At 36.9% G+C, this 14,923-nt stretch overlaps 1 protein-coding gene across 2 annotated transcripts in view; it reads right to left on the bottom strand.

Moving 5' to 3' along the window:
- Nucleotides 1–14,923, bottom strand: part of MOB4 (MOB family member 4, phocein) — a 38,481-nt gene that overhangs the window by 13,058 nt on the left and 10,500 nt on the right. For both annotated transcript variants that reach the window (XM_014845971.3, XM_014845967.3), the window contains 2 exons: nt 11,683–11,745; nt 1,319–1,419 (listed from right to left, as the gene is read on the bottom strand). In XM_014845971.3, coding sequence (XP_014701457.1) covers nt 1,319–1,419; nt 11,683–11,745 — 164 coding nt within the window. The remainder of the gene's footprint in view (nt 1–1,318; nt 1,420–11,682; nt 11,746–14,923) is intronic.

Raw genomic sequence — 14,923 nt, 5'->3', positions numbered from 1 at the left:
AGAGACAAAAGAATATATATATGATGTATAATAAATATAAAACCAAAAAACGTGGCTAATATTCAGAAAAAAATAACAAAAGTAAAAACAGCACCAGGACAAATGGAATATGCATGAGAAAGATTTTCTAAGTTTTGTATAATGCATATTTCATAGTCTAAGTTAAATAGGGAAGAAAAGTTTCTCTTGGACCTGAAATAATTACCTTGTAAACAAAAATCAGCCCTCACTTGCTAGAAATTATGCTTGTAGTAAAAAAGAAAAATCCTAATTTTCATCACTAATCCCACCAGATAAGTAGTATTATCAAAGCTGATCAAAATAAGGCAAACGATATATATTATACTGAAGTGCTCTCTATCTTATAAGAAAGGGAAAATATCTACATACTTATACTTTTAATTATCATGCTTTGAGATGTATTTAAAAAAACTAGATCAAGTAGTCAAGTGATTTGTCCAAGAAACTGGCAGGTACAAAGAAGTCTTAGCATCCTGAAACTGGTGAACTGTTATGACAAGACAATATGTCTTAGCAATATGTAGACAAGCCTGCAGCATAACACACACAAAAAGTGCCTTGCCTACAAGTTGAGGCATTCATCACAGGAAACGTGGTCTAATTTATTCAGGAAAAGTCACATTTCTACTCCAGTTATTATTTAAAAATCCACTCAAAAGTAACAAACCCTGAAGAACATATATCTCACATTGCATTCTATTTACCTGATCAACTCTTCCCAGCTCCCATTTACACTTTAAAGTTTATAACTTCAAGAAACAACGGAGTAATTTTAGGACATAGCTGCTTCTAAAGTTAAGCCTAGTTAACTAGTCATTCACTGGTCATCAATTTCCTCATTCAAAGGATATTATGAAAAGCTCCAAAACTCCTTACTTCAAGATTACAATTAATCTCTATTTACCAAAGAGAAGACTGGAAGCTCACAGTAGTTAATAGGTAATTCATCAGATACCACACCTAGACTAGGACCTTGATATGATCCTCTACAGAGAAATAAATTTATTCGAGTGGGTAAATGGAAATAATGCATTTGTGGTTAAAGGAGTGGTTAAAGGATATGACTAAGGAAAACTGTGTAAAAAGATAGTAAGGCCCAAATCTATAACTATAGAAAATAATCAGCAAATAAAGTGGAACATTTTATAACACTGAAAACACTAAAGCTTTAGAATTTGGCTTTCTTGTCTGCACTTACATAATGATTTTATTTATGATTCATAATCATGATTAATATGAAAGGTTATTTTCACTAATAGAAGTACTATAACTATTTTGATATATCATAAGGACCTACCTTAAATGTTCATACTTCCATACACCTTCATCTTGGCCTTCAGGTGGTTCAAGAATTTTGTCAATATTGGAACAATCTGCTCTTATGTTCTGTTGAATATACTATAAACAAAGACGTTCTTACAGTTAATTAAAATATTATACTATATGGTAAATCCTATGGTAAATATATATAATTTTTGAATACATAACCACTCTTGTGGTTCAACTTTTGGGTTATACATGAAATAGGAAACGAAGTACAGAATCACAATGAGTAATTCAGAAGAAAGGAGGTAACCCTTACCTAGTCTTCTCCAACGCAACTTCTTTGGGATAGGACCTACTACGTAAGTGTAGATATGGTATAAACCAGGACTGGAATGGGGATCAAAACTCCAAACCATAATTTTCATATGAACATAAAATATAGACAATGTAACTATAACTGTGATCCACATTATATGGTTCCATTAATATGAAGTATCTAGAATAGGCAAATCTACAGAGACAGAAAATAGATTAGTAGTTGCCTAGGACTAGGGGAAGAAAGGGAGACAAAGGAGAATGGAGATAACTGCTAAGAGGGGTGAGGTTTCTTTCAGGGGGAATGAAGATGTTCTAAAATTAGACTGTGGTGATGGTTGTACAACTCTGTGAATATACTAAAAGCCAGTGAATTGTGTATTTCAAATGAGTGATTTCTATGGTATGTTAATTATGTCCAATAAAATCGTTTAAAAATGACAACTTGGGGCTGGACCCATGGCCGAGTGGTTAAGGTTCTGCGTGCTCCACTCTGGTGGCCTGGGTTCATGGGTTTTGGAGCCCAGATGCAGACCTGCTCCACTCATCAGCCATGCTGTGGATGTATCTCACGTACAAAAGAGAGGAAGATTGGCAATCTTTTTTTTTTAAGATTTTTTTTTTCTTTTTTCTCCCCAAAGCCCCCCTGTAAACAGTTGTATATTTTTAGTTGTGGGTCCTTCTAGTTGTGGCATGTGGGATGCCGCCTCAGCATGACTTGACGAGTGGTGCCATGTCCACGCCCAGGATCCAAACTGGTGAAACCCTGGGCCTCCAAAGCAGAGCACGTGAACTTAACCACTCAGCCACGGGGCCGGCACCAAGATTGGCAATCTTCCTTAAGCAAAAAAAGAGGAAGATTGGCAAATGGATGTTAGCTCAGGGCAAATCTTCCTCACCAAAAAAAAAAAAAAGACTAGCAGAAAAACTAAGCTTAAAAAAAAAGGCAGGGAGGTTCACTTTCAATTTAAATAAAATTAAACTTTAAATCTCAGATCTTTTAATGCTTCATTCAATCTGTGATTTAAATACCCTGAAATCTGAATAGGCTAGATTAGATTAAATGCCTGATTATAGAAGCTTAATAACTACAGGGCCTTCTTAACCCAACCTATTTTCAGACAATTTTTCTTGAACATCACTCTCATGTCAAAAGCTTCCTCAAAAACTTTTAAGGACTTCCTAATTTCTTTCTCTTTCTTTTTTTTGAGGAAGGTTAGCCCTGAACTAACATCTGCTGCCACTCCTCCTCTTTTTGCTCAGGAAGACTGGCCCTGAGCTAACATCCATGCCCATCTTTCTCTACTTTATTTGTGGGATGCCTGCCACAGCATGGTTTGCCAAGCAGTGCCATGCCCGCACCTGGGATCCAAACTGGTGAACCCCGGGCCACTGAAGCAGAACGTGTGAACTTAACCACTGCCCCACCAGGCCAGCCCAATCTCTAATTTCTATTTCAACCACTGCTCCTGATTTTCTGACCCCATCCCAAAGTTTTGCATGGAACTGATTCTCTCTTCAAACAGATACAGCTAAATTGTATACCTTTTCCAGTGGCCACCCCAAACTCCCCACCCAATTTTTTTCAAATTTCCTCTCCCCCAACACACTCAAGTCTTCCCTGATTATTCGATTCCTCACAGAACTTCCTCTGATTTCCTACCACATTTGTCCTCTGTAAAATCTAAATTAGCAATTCGTCTATTCACTCATCTTTCCTGCTCCCATTATATCTCCTACAGAACTCTGAATAGCATTTATTTCACACTTAATAAATAGCACTTATTTATTTCCATGTGTCGCCCTCAAAGAGAAAATGCAGACTTAGTTTTGTTTTGAATTCTGGTATTAGCAGCTGGCACATAGGAGGTTTTTCATAAACGTTTACTGACTTCACCTAAACTGCCTTACTTGCAGTCAAGGATGAAGATAGGTAATTACCTGAAATGTTAAAGCCATGGAGGGTTAGGGCTGAGAAAATTTACCAAAAATAGAGTGTAGACCCTAATTCTCTTGCATTCTTTGGTGATCCCAAAATCAGTTTGTTAATTAGGCACACGAAAATATATTCTCAGTAAAATGGTTTGCTCATAATCAATATTAATTCTTTAACCACATATTTGGTAACTGAACTTACTTATAATTATCAAAATTTTGTGATAAGTAGAGTTACAAGCTGTCAATCTTTAAGGAATCTAGAATCCTCTATTAATGAAGTTTATGTAAAACATAAAGAAAACAGAAGAAATTCTTAGAAATAAAACAAAAACGTTATCTTTTCTTTTTTTTCTGAGGAAGACTAGCCTTGAGCTAACATCTGCTGCCAATCCTCTTTTTGCTGAGGAAGACTGGCCCAGAGTTAACATCCGTGCCCATCTTCCTCTACTTTTTATGTAGGATGCGTGCGACAGCATGGCTTGACAAGCAGCATGTAGGTCCGCACCTGGGATCCAAACCAGTGAACCCCCAGACGCTGAGAAGCGGAACATGTGAACTTAACTACTGCGCCACCAGGCCAGCCCCTATCTTGTTTTCTGAACTGAGTCCTCTATACTTTCATGCAAACAGAAGCAGCTATTATTATAAAATGAGCTAGGAAAAATAAATGTCCTAATGCTCACTGAACATAACTTTTGCCATAAGGAAATTTTTACATTGTTTGTGAGTTACAACTATGAGCAACTTCTGTTCAGTCAATAATTTATTTTTATCCTCCTCACAAACATGTGAAAACTAACGGTTTACAAACTGCAACATGTTTCTCTACTGTTACACATCATGGGGTGTAAATCGAAACTAAGATTAATTGTTTCATGTGCAGCACTAGACAAATATGAAATAGGAAAAATCCAAGAATTAGCTCTATCATGAAAAGCTGGAATACCCAAGTACCTTTTCAACATTATCTTTAATATGTTGCTTACTTAGTAATTCAGTTAAATGGGAAAGCAGTACCATTACCTCTTAAAACTTTTACTGGTAAATTTTAATATTAAGAGTTTTTGAAACTGAATAAATTGAACAACTATTATTTAAGAAACTGGCTTTGAAATCTTTAAGAAACTCTACAGAAGAATTGAGAAGACAACCTCAAAACAATAGTGTCCTTTATGCTTCCAAGAACTTCAAAGTCTTAACTTACTACCCTTTCTTGAAGACAATCCTTTTCAGTGAGCTTCCAAAGACACTGCCACTTCCACCTGATGCCACCACCTGATCAAGCTCTACTAACATTTCAGACACTATGAGTATGTGCTCACTTCCCAGGCCTTTCAAGTCTCCTCAGTGCAGGAATCTACTGTACCAGATTTTAGACTATGTCAAAATGTACCAGATTTTAGACTATGTCAAAACGAAGGTATGAAATCTTTACTCCTCCTGTTATGAAAAAGGCAGACATATATCTCTCTAGTGATTTATTCCTGTGGGCTATAATTCTTAATAATTATAATGATCTAGTACTGTATTTTATGTAGGACTATTCCTAAAGCAGTTTTTAGAAATCATTTGGGAAAAGTAAAATACATAGCAATAAAACATCATGCAAAAGCATTTTATTGTTTCCAGTTTGGGGTAAGATGCACTAAACACACATCAATGTTTCTCTCCCACTCAACGAAACTTTAATATCTGGACAGAATGCACGGCACAGCTATCTGAGGTCTCTGTAAAGCAAGTATCAGAAAAAGGAGCAGGGGAGAACACCAAAATTCAAAGTACCACTGAACTGGTGATGAGTTTGCTGTTTCTTTTCCTCTCTGGTATCCTGGCCTGAACCCAATTCAGGATGAAACCCAAAAATGAGCACTGCTGGTGCTGAACAGAGAGATACAGAAGAAACTATTTAGTTCTGGCTCAAGCAGTGGAAAAAGGCACTCCTAAAGCTCACAGAGAGTGGAAGAAATCCCCTGGTTTCTTTTCTCTCTCCCTTTTCTCCATTCTTTCATAGCCTGAGACAATTCCACAGTGCCAGCAAAAGCAGCTGGCAACAGAACAATGCAAGAGACAAAATTCTGAGGAAGAGAACCCTTCCTCTCCATTTGGTGATGGGATCAAACCCTGTTTCTTCTTCTGCCTTTGCCTTCCCACCACTGTAGCACAATTCCAGCAGAGGACCAAAGAAGTGGGCCCAGGGAATGAGAAAGTGTCAGGGAGAGAGAAGCTCAGAAAAGTGACCCCATAAAGCTGTATATCAACTCCTGGGCTCAACCCCAATCTGTGCATGTATGCATGCATGGATCTGGTCCTAATTAGCATATGACAGACTTTGAGAACTGAGCTAATGGCTATACTTCCACCCAGGCTGACCAGGAGTTGGTGCACACACAGAACAGATTCAAGAAGTAGCACAAAAGTTCTGAAAACTGAACCGACACTGGAACCTCAGTTTGGTTGGAACCTGCAGCCTGTATCTAACCAGGTCAAATGCCTGCTAAAGTGAAAATATGAACATTCTCCATGGAATTAAATAAGACCAGTGTCTCAACATAATATTCAAAATGTCCAGCATATAATTCAAAATGTCCAGCATATAATCCAAAATTACTTGGCATACAAAGAATATGTGAAAATCTCAATTATCGTGGGAAAAGATAATCACAAAACACTTATGATAAGATGACACAGATGTTAGAATTATCTGACAAAGACTTTAAAGCAGCTATTATAAAAATGCTACAATGAGAAATTGCAAACACTTGAAACAGAAGTATCGCCAGAAAAAGATATAAAGAGCCAAATGGAAATTTTAGAACTGAAAAATATAATAACCAAAACAGAATACTCACTGGACTCAATAGGAGAATGGAGATGACAGAGCAAAGAATCAATAAACTTTAAGATAGATAAATAACAATTATCCAATCTGAACAAGAGATAAATAATATTAAAATAACAACAATAATAAATAGAGCCTCAGGAACTCGTGGGACAACGACAAAATGTTTAAAAGTCATGTCACCAGAGTCAGACAAAGGAGAAAAACAATGTGGTGCTAAAAAATATATCTGAAGAAATAATGGCTGGAAAGTTCCCAAGTTTGGGAAAGACACAAACTTACAAATTCAAGAAGCTGAGTGGGCTGGGGGTAATGGAGAGCTATTATTGTTTAATGGGTAGAGAGTTTCAGCTGCGGAAGGAAAAAAAGTTCTGGAGATGGAGGTGGTAATGGTTGCACAACAAAGTGAATGTACTAACGCCACAGAACTGTATACTCAAATGTAGCAAAAGTGGTAAAATTTGTTATGTATACTTCGCGACAATAAAAAAAAGCAGAGTGAACACCAAACAGGAAAACCCAAAGAAATTCATGCCTAGATACATAATCAAAACTGTCAAAAACTAAAGATACAGAAGCCAATGAAAAAAGACACATGACCTATAGAATAAGTATTCAAATGATGGCAGCTTTCTCATCAGAAACCATAGAAGACAGGAGGAAATGGCGTAACGTTTTTAAAGCACTGAAAGAAAAGAACTCTCAACTAGAATTGTATATCTAACAAAAAAATCCTTCAGGAATGACGATAAATTAAAGACATTTCAGATGAAAGAAAATTAAGGAGAATTCCCAGACTGCTCTAAAAGAACTGCCAAAGGAAGTTCTTCAGACAGAAGGAAAAATAATACAAGGAGAAAACAGACTATCAGGAGCAACAAAAACTACAAATATCTGGGTGTAAATAAAATAAACCCTTCTCCTCTTAAGTTCTTTAAAATACGCTCAGCAGATGAAAGCAAAAAATCTAACATTGTCTGATGGGGGTTTTAATGTATGTAGACGTAACACAGAAAACTACAGCATAAAGAGGGAGGGTAAAGGGGTTCTATATGATGGTAGTTTCTACATTTCAATCAAAGTGGTAAAATACTGATTCTAAGTAGACTGCAAAAAGCTAAGTATGTATTTAGTAATCTCTAGAGCAATCATCAAAAAATTATATAAAGAGATAGTCAAAATGAGAATACACTGAAAAAGAAAAATGATGCTCAAACAACACTTAAAAAGAGCAGAAAAGGGGACATAGAAGAACAAAAAACAGAGGAAACAAATTGAAAACAAACAATAAAATGGTAGACCTAAATATAAACATATATATTAATAACTATATTAACATTAAATAGCCTAAATACACCAGTTAAAAGACAAGGATTGGGGGCTGGCCCAGTGGCCCAGCGGTTAAGTGTGCACGTTCCACTTCAGCAGCCCATGGTTCGCCAGTTCAGATGCTGGGTGGAGACATGGCAATGCTTAGCAAGCCATGCTGTGGTAGGCATCCCACATATAAAGTAGAGGAAGATGGGCACAGATCTTAACTCAAGGCCAGTCTTCCGCAAAAAGAGGAGGATTGGCAGCAAATGTTAGCTCAGGGCTAATCTTCCTCAAAAAAAAAAAAGACAAAGATTGTCAGAAAGAACAAAGAAACATGATCCAATTGTTTACAAGAAACTTACTTCATATATGGAACAATAGGCCCCAAACAGCCAAAGGAATCCTGAGAAAAAAGAACAAAGCTAGAAGCATCACATTCCCTGATCTCAAAGTATACTACAAAGCTATAGCAATTAAAACAGCACAGTACTGGTAGAAAAACAGACACACAGATCAGTGTAACAGAACTGAGAGCCCAGAAACAAACCACACATTTATGAATAGCTAATTTTTGACAAAGGAGCCAAGAACAGACAATGGAGAAAGGAAAATCTCTTCAATAAGTGATGCTGGGAAAACTGGACAGCCAATGCAAAAGAATGAAAGTAGTCAACTTTCTTACACCATAACACAAAAATTAACTCAAAATGGATTAAAGACTTGCATGTAAGACCTGAAACCATAAAATTCCTAGAAGAAAATATAGGCAGTATGCTCTCTGACATCAGTCTTAGCAGTATCTTTTTGAATATGTCTCCTAAGGCAAAGGAAAACAAAATAAAAAATAGACAAATAAGACTACATCAAACTAAAAAGCTTCTGCATGGCAAAAGAAACCATCAGCAAAACAAAAAGACAACCAACCAATTGGGAGAAGATGTTTGAAATCACATATCCAATAGGGGGTTAATATCCAAAATATACAAAGAACTTACACAATTCAGCAACAAAAAGCAAACAATCTGATTAAAAAATGGGCAGAGGATATGAAGAGACATTTTTCCAGAGAAGCTATACAGATGGTCAACAGGCACACAAACAGATGTTCAACATCACTAACTAATAGGGAAATGCAAATCACACAAAGAGATATCACCTCACACCCATAAAAACGGCTATTACTAAAAAGACAAGACCCTACTACCCAAAGCAATCTACAAATTTAATGCAATCCCAATGACATTCTTCATAGAAATAGAACAAAGAATCCAAAAATTTATACGGAACAACAAAAGACCCCAAATAGCCAAAGCAGTCCAGAGGAAAAAGAACAAAGCTGGAGACATCACAATCCCTGACTTCAAACATACTATAAAGCTATCGTAATCAAAACAGCACGATACTGGCGCCAAAACAGACAAACACATAAATGGATCAGAATTGAAAGCCCAGAAATAAAACCATACATCTATGGACAGTTAATCTTTGACAACGGAGCCAAGAACATACAATGGAGAAAGGAAAGTCTCTTCAATAAATGGTGCTGGGAAAACTGGACAGCCACATGTAAAAGAATGGAAGTAGACCATTATCTTACACCATGCACAAAAATTAACTCAAAATGGATTAAAGATTTGAACGTAAAACCTGAAACCATAAAACTCCTAGAAGAAAATATAGGCAGTACTCTCTTTGACATTGGTCTTAGCAACATCTTTTCCAATACTATGTCTACTTGGGCAAGGGAAACAAAACAAAAAGTTAACAAATGGGACTACATCAGACTAAAAAGCTTCTGCAAAGCAAAGGAAACCATGAACAAAACAGAAAGACAACCAATCAAGTGGGAGAAAATATTCATAAATCATTTATCAGACAAGGGCTTGATCTCCAAAATATATAAAGAACTCATACAACTCAACAAAAAAACCCAAACAACTCGATCAAAAAATAGGCAGAGGATATGAACAGACATTTTTCCAAGGAAGATATACAGATGGCCAACAGACACATGAAAACATGCTCAACGTCACTCATTATTAGGGAAACGCAAATCAAAACTACAACGAGATATCACCTTACACCGGTCAGAGTAGCTATAATTACCAAGACAAAAAACAACAAATGTTGGAGAGGCTGTGGAGAAACGGGAACCCTCATATACTGCTGGTGGGAATGCAAACTGGTGCAGCCACTATGGGGAACAGTATGGAGATTTCTCAAAAAATTAAAAATAGAAATACCAGATGACCCAGCTACCTCACTACTGGGTATTTATCCAAAGAACTTAAAATCAACAATACAAAGAAACTTACACACCCTTATGTTCATTGCAGCATTATTCACAATAGCCAAGATATGGAAGCAATCCAAGTGCCCATCAACTGATGAACAGAGAAAAAAGATGTGGTGTATAGATATATACACAGGAACACTACTGAGCCATAAAAAAAGACAAAATTGTCCCATTTGCAAACAACATGGATGGACCTGAAGGGTGTGATGTTAAGCAAAATAAGCCAGATAGAGAAAGACAAATACAGCAGGATTTCACTCATATGTGGAAGATAACAAATACATGGACAAAGAGAACAGATTAGTGGTTACCAGAGGGGAAGTGGGCTAGGGGGTGTGCGAAAGGGACAAAATTAGACTACTGGGAGTGAACACAGTGAAGTGTATTCAGGAATAATAAAGAAAATAAAAAGGAGTAAATAAATAAAAAGACAAGAAATAACAAGGAGAGGATATGGAAAAATGGAATCCTCACACACTGCTGGTGGGAAGGCAAACTGGTGCAGCCACTATGGAAAACAGTATGGAGATTCCTCAAAAAATTAAAAATAGAACTACCATATGACCCAGCTATCCCACTACTGGGTATCTACCCAAAGAGCTTGAAGTCAGCAATTCCGAAAGTCCTATGCACCCCAATGTTCACTGCAGCATTATTTACAATAGGCAAGACATGGAAGCAACCTAAGTGCCCATCAACAGATGAGTCGATAAAGAAGACGTGGTATATATATACAATGGAATACTACTCAGCCGTAAAACAGAACAAAATTTTCCCATTTGCAACAACATGGATGGACCTTGAGGGAATTATGTTAAGTGAAATAAGCCACTTAGAAAAGGGCAATCTCTGTATGACTCCACTCATATGAGGAATTTAAAAATGTGGACAAAGAGAACAGATTAGTGGCTACCAGGGGAAGGGTGGGGTGGGGGGTGGGCACAAAGGGTGAAGGGGTGCACCTACAACACGACTGACAAACAATAATGTACAACTGAAATTTCACAAGATTGTAACCTATCATTAACCCAATAAAAAAAAATTAAAAAAATAAATAAAAATAAAATGTAAAGCTTAGATATGTGTTCTCAAGTCTTCAGTCACCAAATGAGTATGCTATTTCTTTTACTTAATTATCTGTTATTCTAATTTAGTATTCAATAATTTTGAGTTAAATTCATTTTAAAATCAAATTTGGTACCTTAATTTGGTACATATTAACAGATATTAAAAGGTATTTAAGTTTGATTATAGTTTAACATGTCATCTTAAAACTAAATGAGGGTTGGGGCCAGCTCCGTGGCCAAGTGGTTAAGTTCGCGCGCTCCACTGCGGTGGCCCAGGGTTCGGATCCTGGGCACAGACATGGCACCACTCGTCAGGCCACGTTGAGGCGGCGTCCCACATCCCACAACTAGAAGGATCTGCAACTAAGATACACAACTATGTACAGGGGGTTTGGGAAGATAAAGCAGAAAAAAAAAAAACAACAAGATTGGCAACAGTTGTTAGCTCAGGTGCCAATCTTAAAAAAAAAAACAACAAAAACTAAATGAGGGTTGATAAAAGTTTTAAACAGGCATTCCATTAATACCATGGATTCCAGTTTGTGCTAAAAGATATAGGAACACTTAACTATGCCAACGGAGGTAAAATGCTTAGGTTAATGCAGTTGAAAAACTATTGTTATTACCTGTTGAACAGCTAGTGTACTGTCCATTTCATCGAAGGATTCATCAGGCCAATTATAGAAATCCTATAAAAAAAAAATTCATGGTTAAAGCACATACAAAGTTACAAAGAAGATGCAATACTATTATGATTAACTTCAATTGTTAATAAAGATCCAAAGTTACACTAGAGGAGAAGAAAAACCTTCATAGCACAAACAATGTGATTATTAGTGAATAAGTTAAAGGAGTTTTATTCAATGTTTTTAAAGGAACACCAAGATTTTATTTAATTGAATTACAAGCAATATATTTTTTCAACCACAAACTCCTCAAATATGGCTTCCATATTAGGTATATTACTTGAGGAGATACGTCTATCACTTTTTTGTTTATCATGGTTGACTATCTCTCAAAAAGTTACACTGAAAAAAAATCCCCAGGCAGCAAAAAACTGAATCAGTTTTTACCTAAGGAGAATAGCTAGTGTTAGTAGTAGTAGTGGTAGCAATAGTAGTAGTTACTGCTCCATAAGTGTTACTGTAGACAGGTATTACAAATTATTATTCCAATTCCAAATAGTGTTTTAAATTTCTAAATCAAAATATGAGCTTCATCAAAAACTTCTCATCCAACTAAAAAGTCTTCTTTTAAGGGGGATATTTTTGTGGATCACCTTGCACTGGTTCTGAATTCCTCTACAGATACTCCAGTTCATAGACACTCCCCTAAGTGATTAAGAATCTTTCCATTTGACCGATTTCTCAGCAAAGTTTACCTTTATATCCTTAGTAGGGAGCACAATGCCTAACATGTGGTAGGTGCTCAGTAAATGTCTCTGGGGGAAAAAGTAGTAGTAAATCAATGATCTATAATCCTTTATCAATTAATACAGATAAGTCTCCAAATACCTTGAGCAAAAACTGGAGCAAACTGGAGAATACAGTGTATGATACCATAGGAATACACGTTTAAGAAAGTGCAAAGCATACTTATGGATATAACGCATATACGGCAAAAGTATATAGAAAAGAAAAGAAATGACAATACCACCATTATTGGCTGGGAGGAGTGGCCAGAAAACAGAAGAACGTGATACAGAGGGATTCAACTATATAATGTCTTAGTTCTGAAGGTAGGTGATCAGTACACCTTTTTAAGGGTCTTAAATACTTCCTTTTGTTTTTTTTCGTAGTTGCCCTATCTGAATGAAAATGAACTAACTTTAACTAAAAATGTCAGGAATGAAAAGCTTTCTGGAAATTGTTCCAGGATGTCTTTTCCTAGACATCACCTAAACATTATTAAAGAGTAGTTTTTAAATTCCTTCTATATAACTTATACAGAAATATATTCTATCAATACATTTTGCCTATTCTTTCCTTTAAAAAAAATTAGATAGTTTTCAGGGGCCAGCCCAGTGGTGCAGCAGTTAAGTTCACACGTTCCACTTTGGCGGCCCAGGGTTCGCTGGTTCCAATCCCGGATGCGGACCCATGCACTGCTTATCAATCCACACTGTGGCAGGCATCCCACATATAAAATAGAGGAAGATGGGCACAGATGTTAGCACAGGGCCAATCTTCCTCAAGAAAAAAAAATTAGATAGTTTCTAGAATATTTTGTTGTAAAAATATTAGAAAACACACATAGTTATATTCAGAAAAGATGTAAAAAAGTTAATTGGGAATTAAATGTTTTGCCTCATCATAACTGTGATATACTTTAAACACAAGAGGAACCAAAATGCAGATTAAAGAACATTCTCATCTAATTCAGTCAATAAACATTTATGGAAAACCAACTATGTGCCTATATCCCAATCTAACCAATTAAAAAAAAATAAGTAGGAAGATATCCTACCTACTGTATTATAGTTCTAAATAAATCATTTTAGAATAGACCCATTTCACTGAAAGAAATTAGTGTGACAGACAAGGGATAGGACAGAATGCTGCTTAAACTGTCTTTTTTTTTTTTTTAAATCTTAACCTTCTCTGTTAGATTTTACTTAACCTTGATCTATGACAACATGGCAACAAGCAAAGGGGCTTTCTGATCTGACTTACTCCTAACGACATGGCAAAGAGATGTGTTACAATATTAACTTAAAATATACTATGTTCTAACCTTTCAACATTAAGAACTTTTGAGTAAATAAAAATAGGTGATGCTTCTCAGCATGTGAGTACAAAAGTCCACTTCTGAATGTAAAAATATAAAAGTTGATCACTTAAGAAAACAATCAGAAATAATGTTTCCACAGAGTAAGTAGTAAGGGTATCCGAAGAAAGAGCATTTATAAAGAAAGAAAGTTTGGAAAGGGTAAAAATAAAGAATAGTATATAAATTCCCAGTACTATGACCACAAAACTGGCATAAGTAACTGACAGCTTAACGTGACTCTATAATGAGACTGTCAACTACATTCTCTAAAATTCAGTACTAGAAGCAGGTCGTTAGAGAAAAGGTCCCCAGTGAACTAAGAATCCGGAGACTAGGCAACCTTGAGCAAATGCGGTTTCCTCATCTGTAACATGGATCTGGGAAGGTGTCTGGATCTAAAAGATCCCTTCAAAAGGACTCCCTTTCCAAAATCCTGTGCAAGATATTAAAAACCAGTCTCTGGCACACGGTCATAGCTCCACGGTTGTTTTGCTTTTTTCACTCATATCACTTTCTCTTAAAATTACATTTTAACACACCTCTTCTGATTTTAGAGCATCTACTCAGTAGCAAGCCATTTCAGCCGGCAGATTAATCAGAGCAAGTCTAAATGCCTATTTGATTTTTTTTTAAGAATGTGAGGCACCCCATCTTTTGCCCAAGAACCAATACCTACCTAACAAGCACCAACTCAGCCCAAACACTGTCCTACTAAAAGTTCATAAAATTATAATCCCTTCATTCCCCGACTATGCTTCACACGTAATAACAAGGAAATTCACAAGGAATGACATCTAACAAGTCGCAACCTGATGCTGAAAGCTTGCTGGACCAGAGAACAGCTGCAGCGAGCAGTGGTCAAAGGCAAACCGCAGGAGGAAGAGGATAAAGTCAATTATCGCCACCCGGATCCGGCTAGACAAGCCGGACTGCAGAAGCCGGGCACGTACATCACCAGCCAGGTAGGAACCGGCAGCCCGGACGAGGTGCGCTGCGTGTGCACCGCCTCCCGCTTGGCAGCCCCGACCCTCCGAAACCTCCGGTCCCTCTCCACCTGGCCGGCCGCGCCCCTCCGACGCGGGTCAGCCGGGGGTCAGC

This window comes from Equus asinus, chromosome 4 (genome assembly GCF_041296235.1).
Source record: "Equus asinus isolate D_3611 breed Donkey chromosome 4, EquAss-T2T_v2, whole genome shotgun sequence".
Taxonomy (NCBI): domain Eukaryota; kingdom Metazoa; phylum Chordata; class Mammalia; order Perissodactyla; family Equidae; genus Equus; species Equus asinus.
Note: the sequence above shows the minus strand (reverse complement) of the source record. Positions and strands in the feature narration are given on the sequence as shown.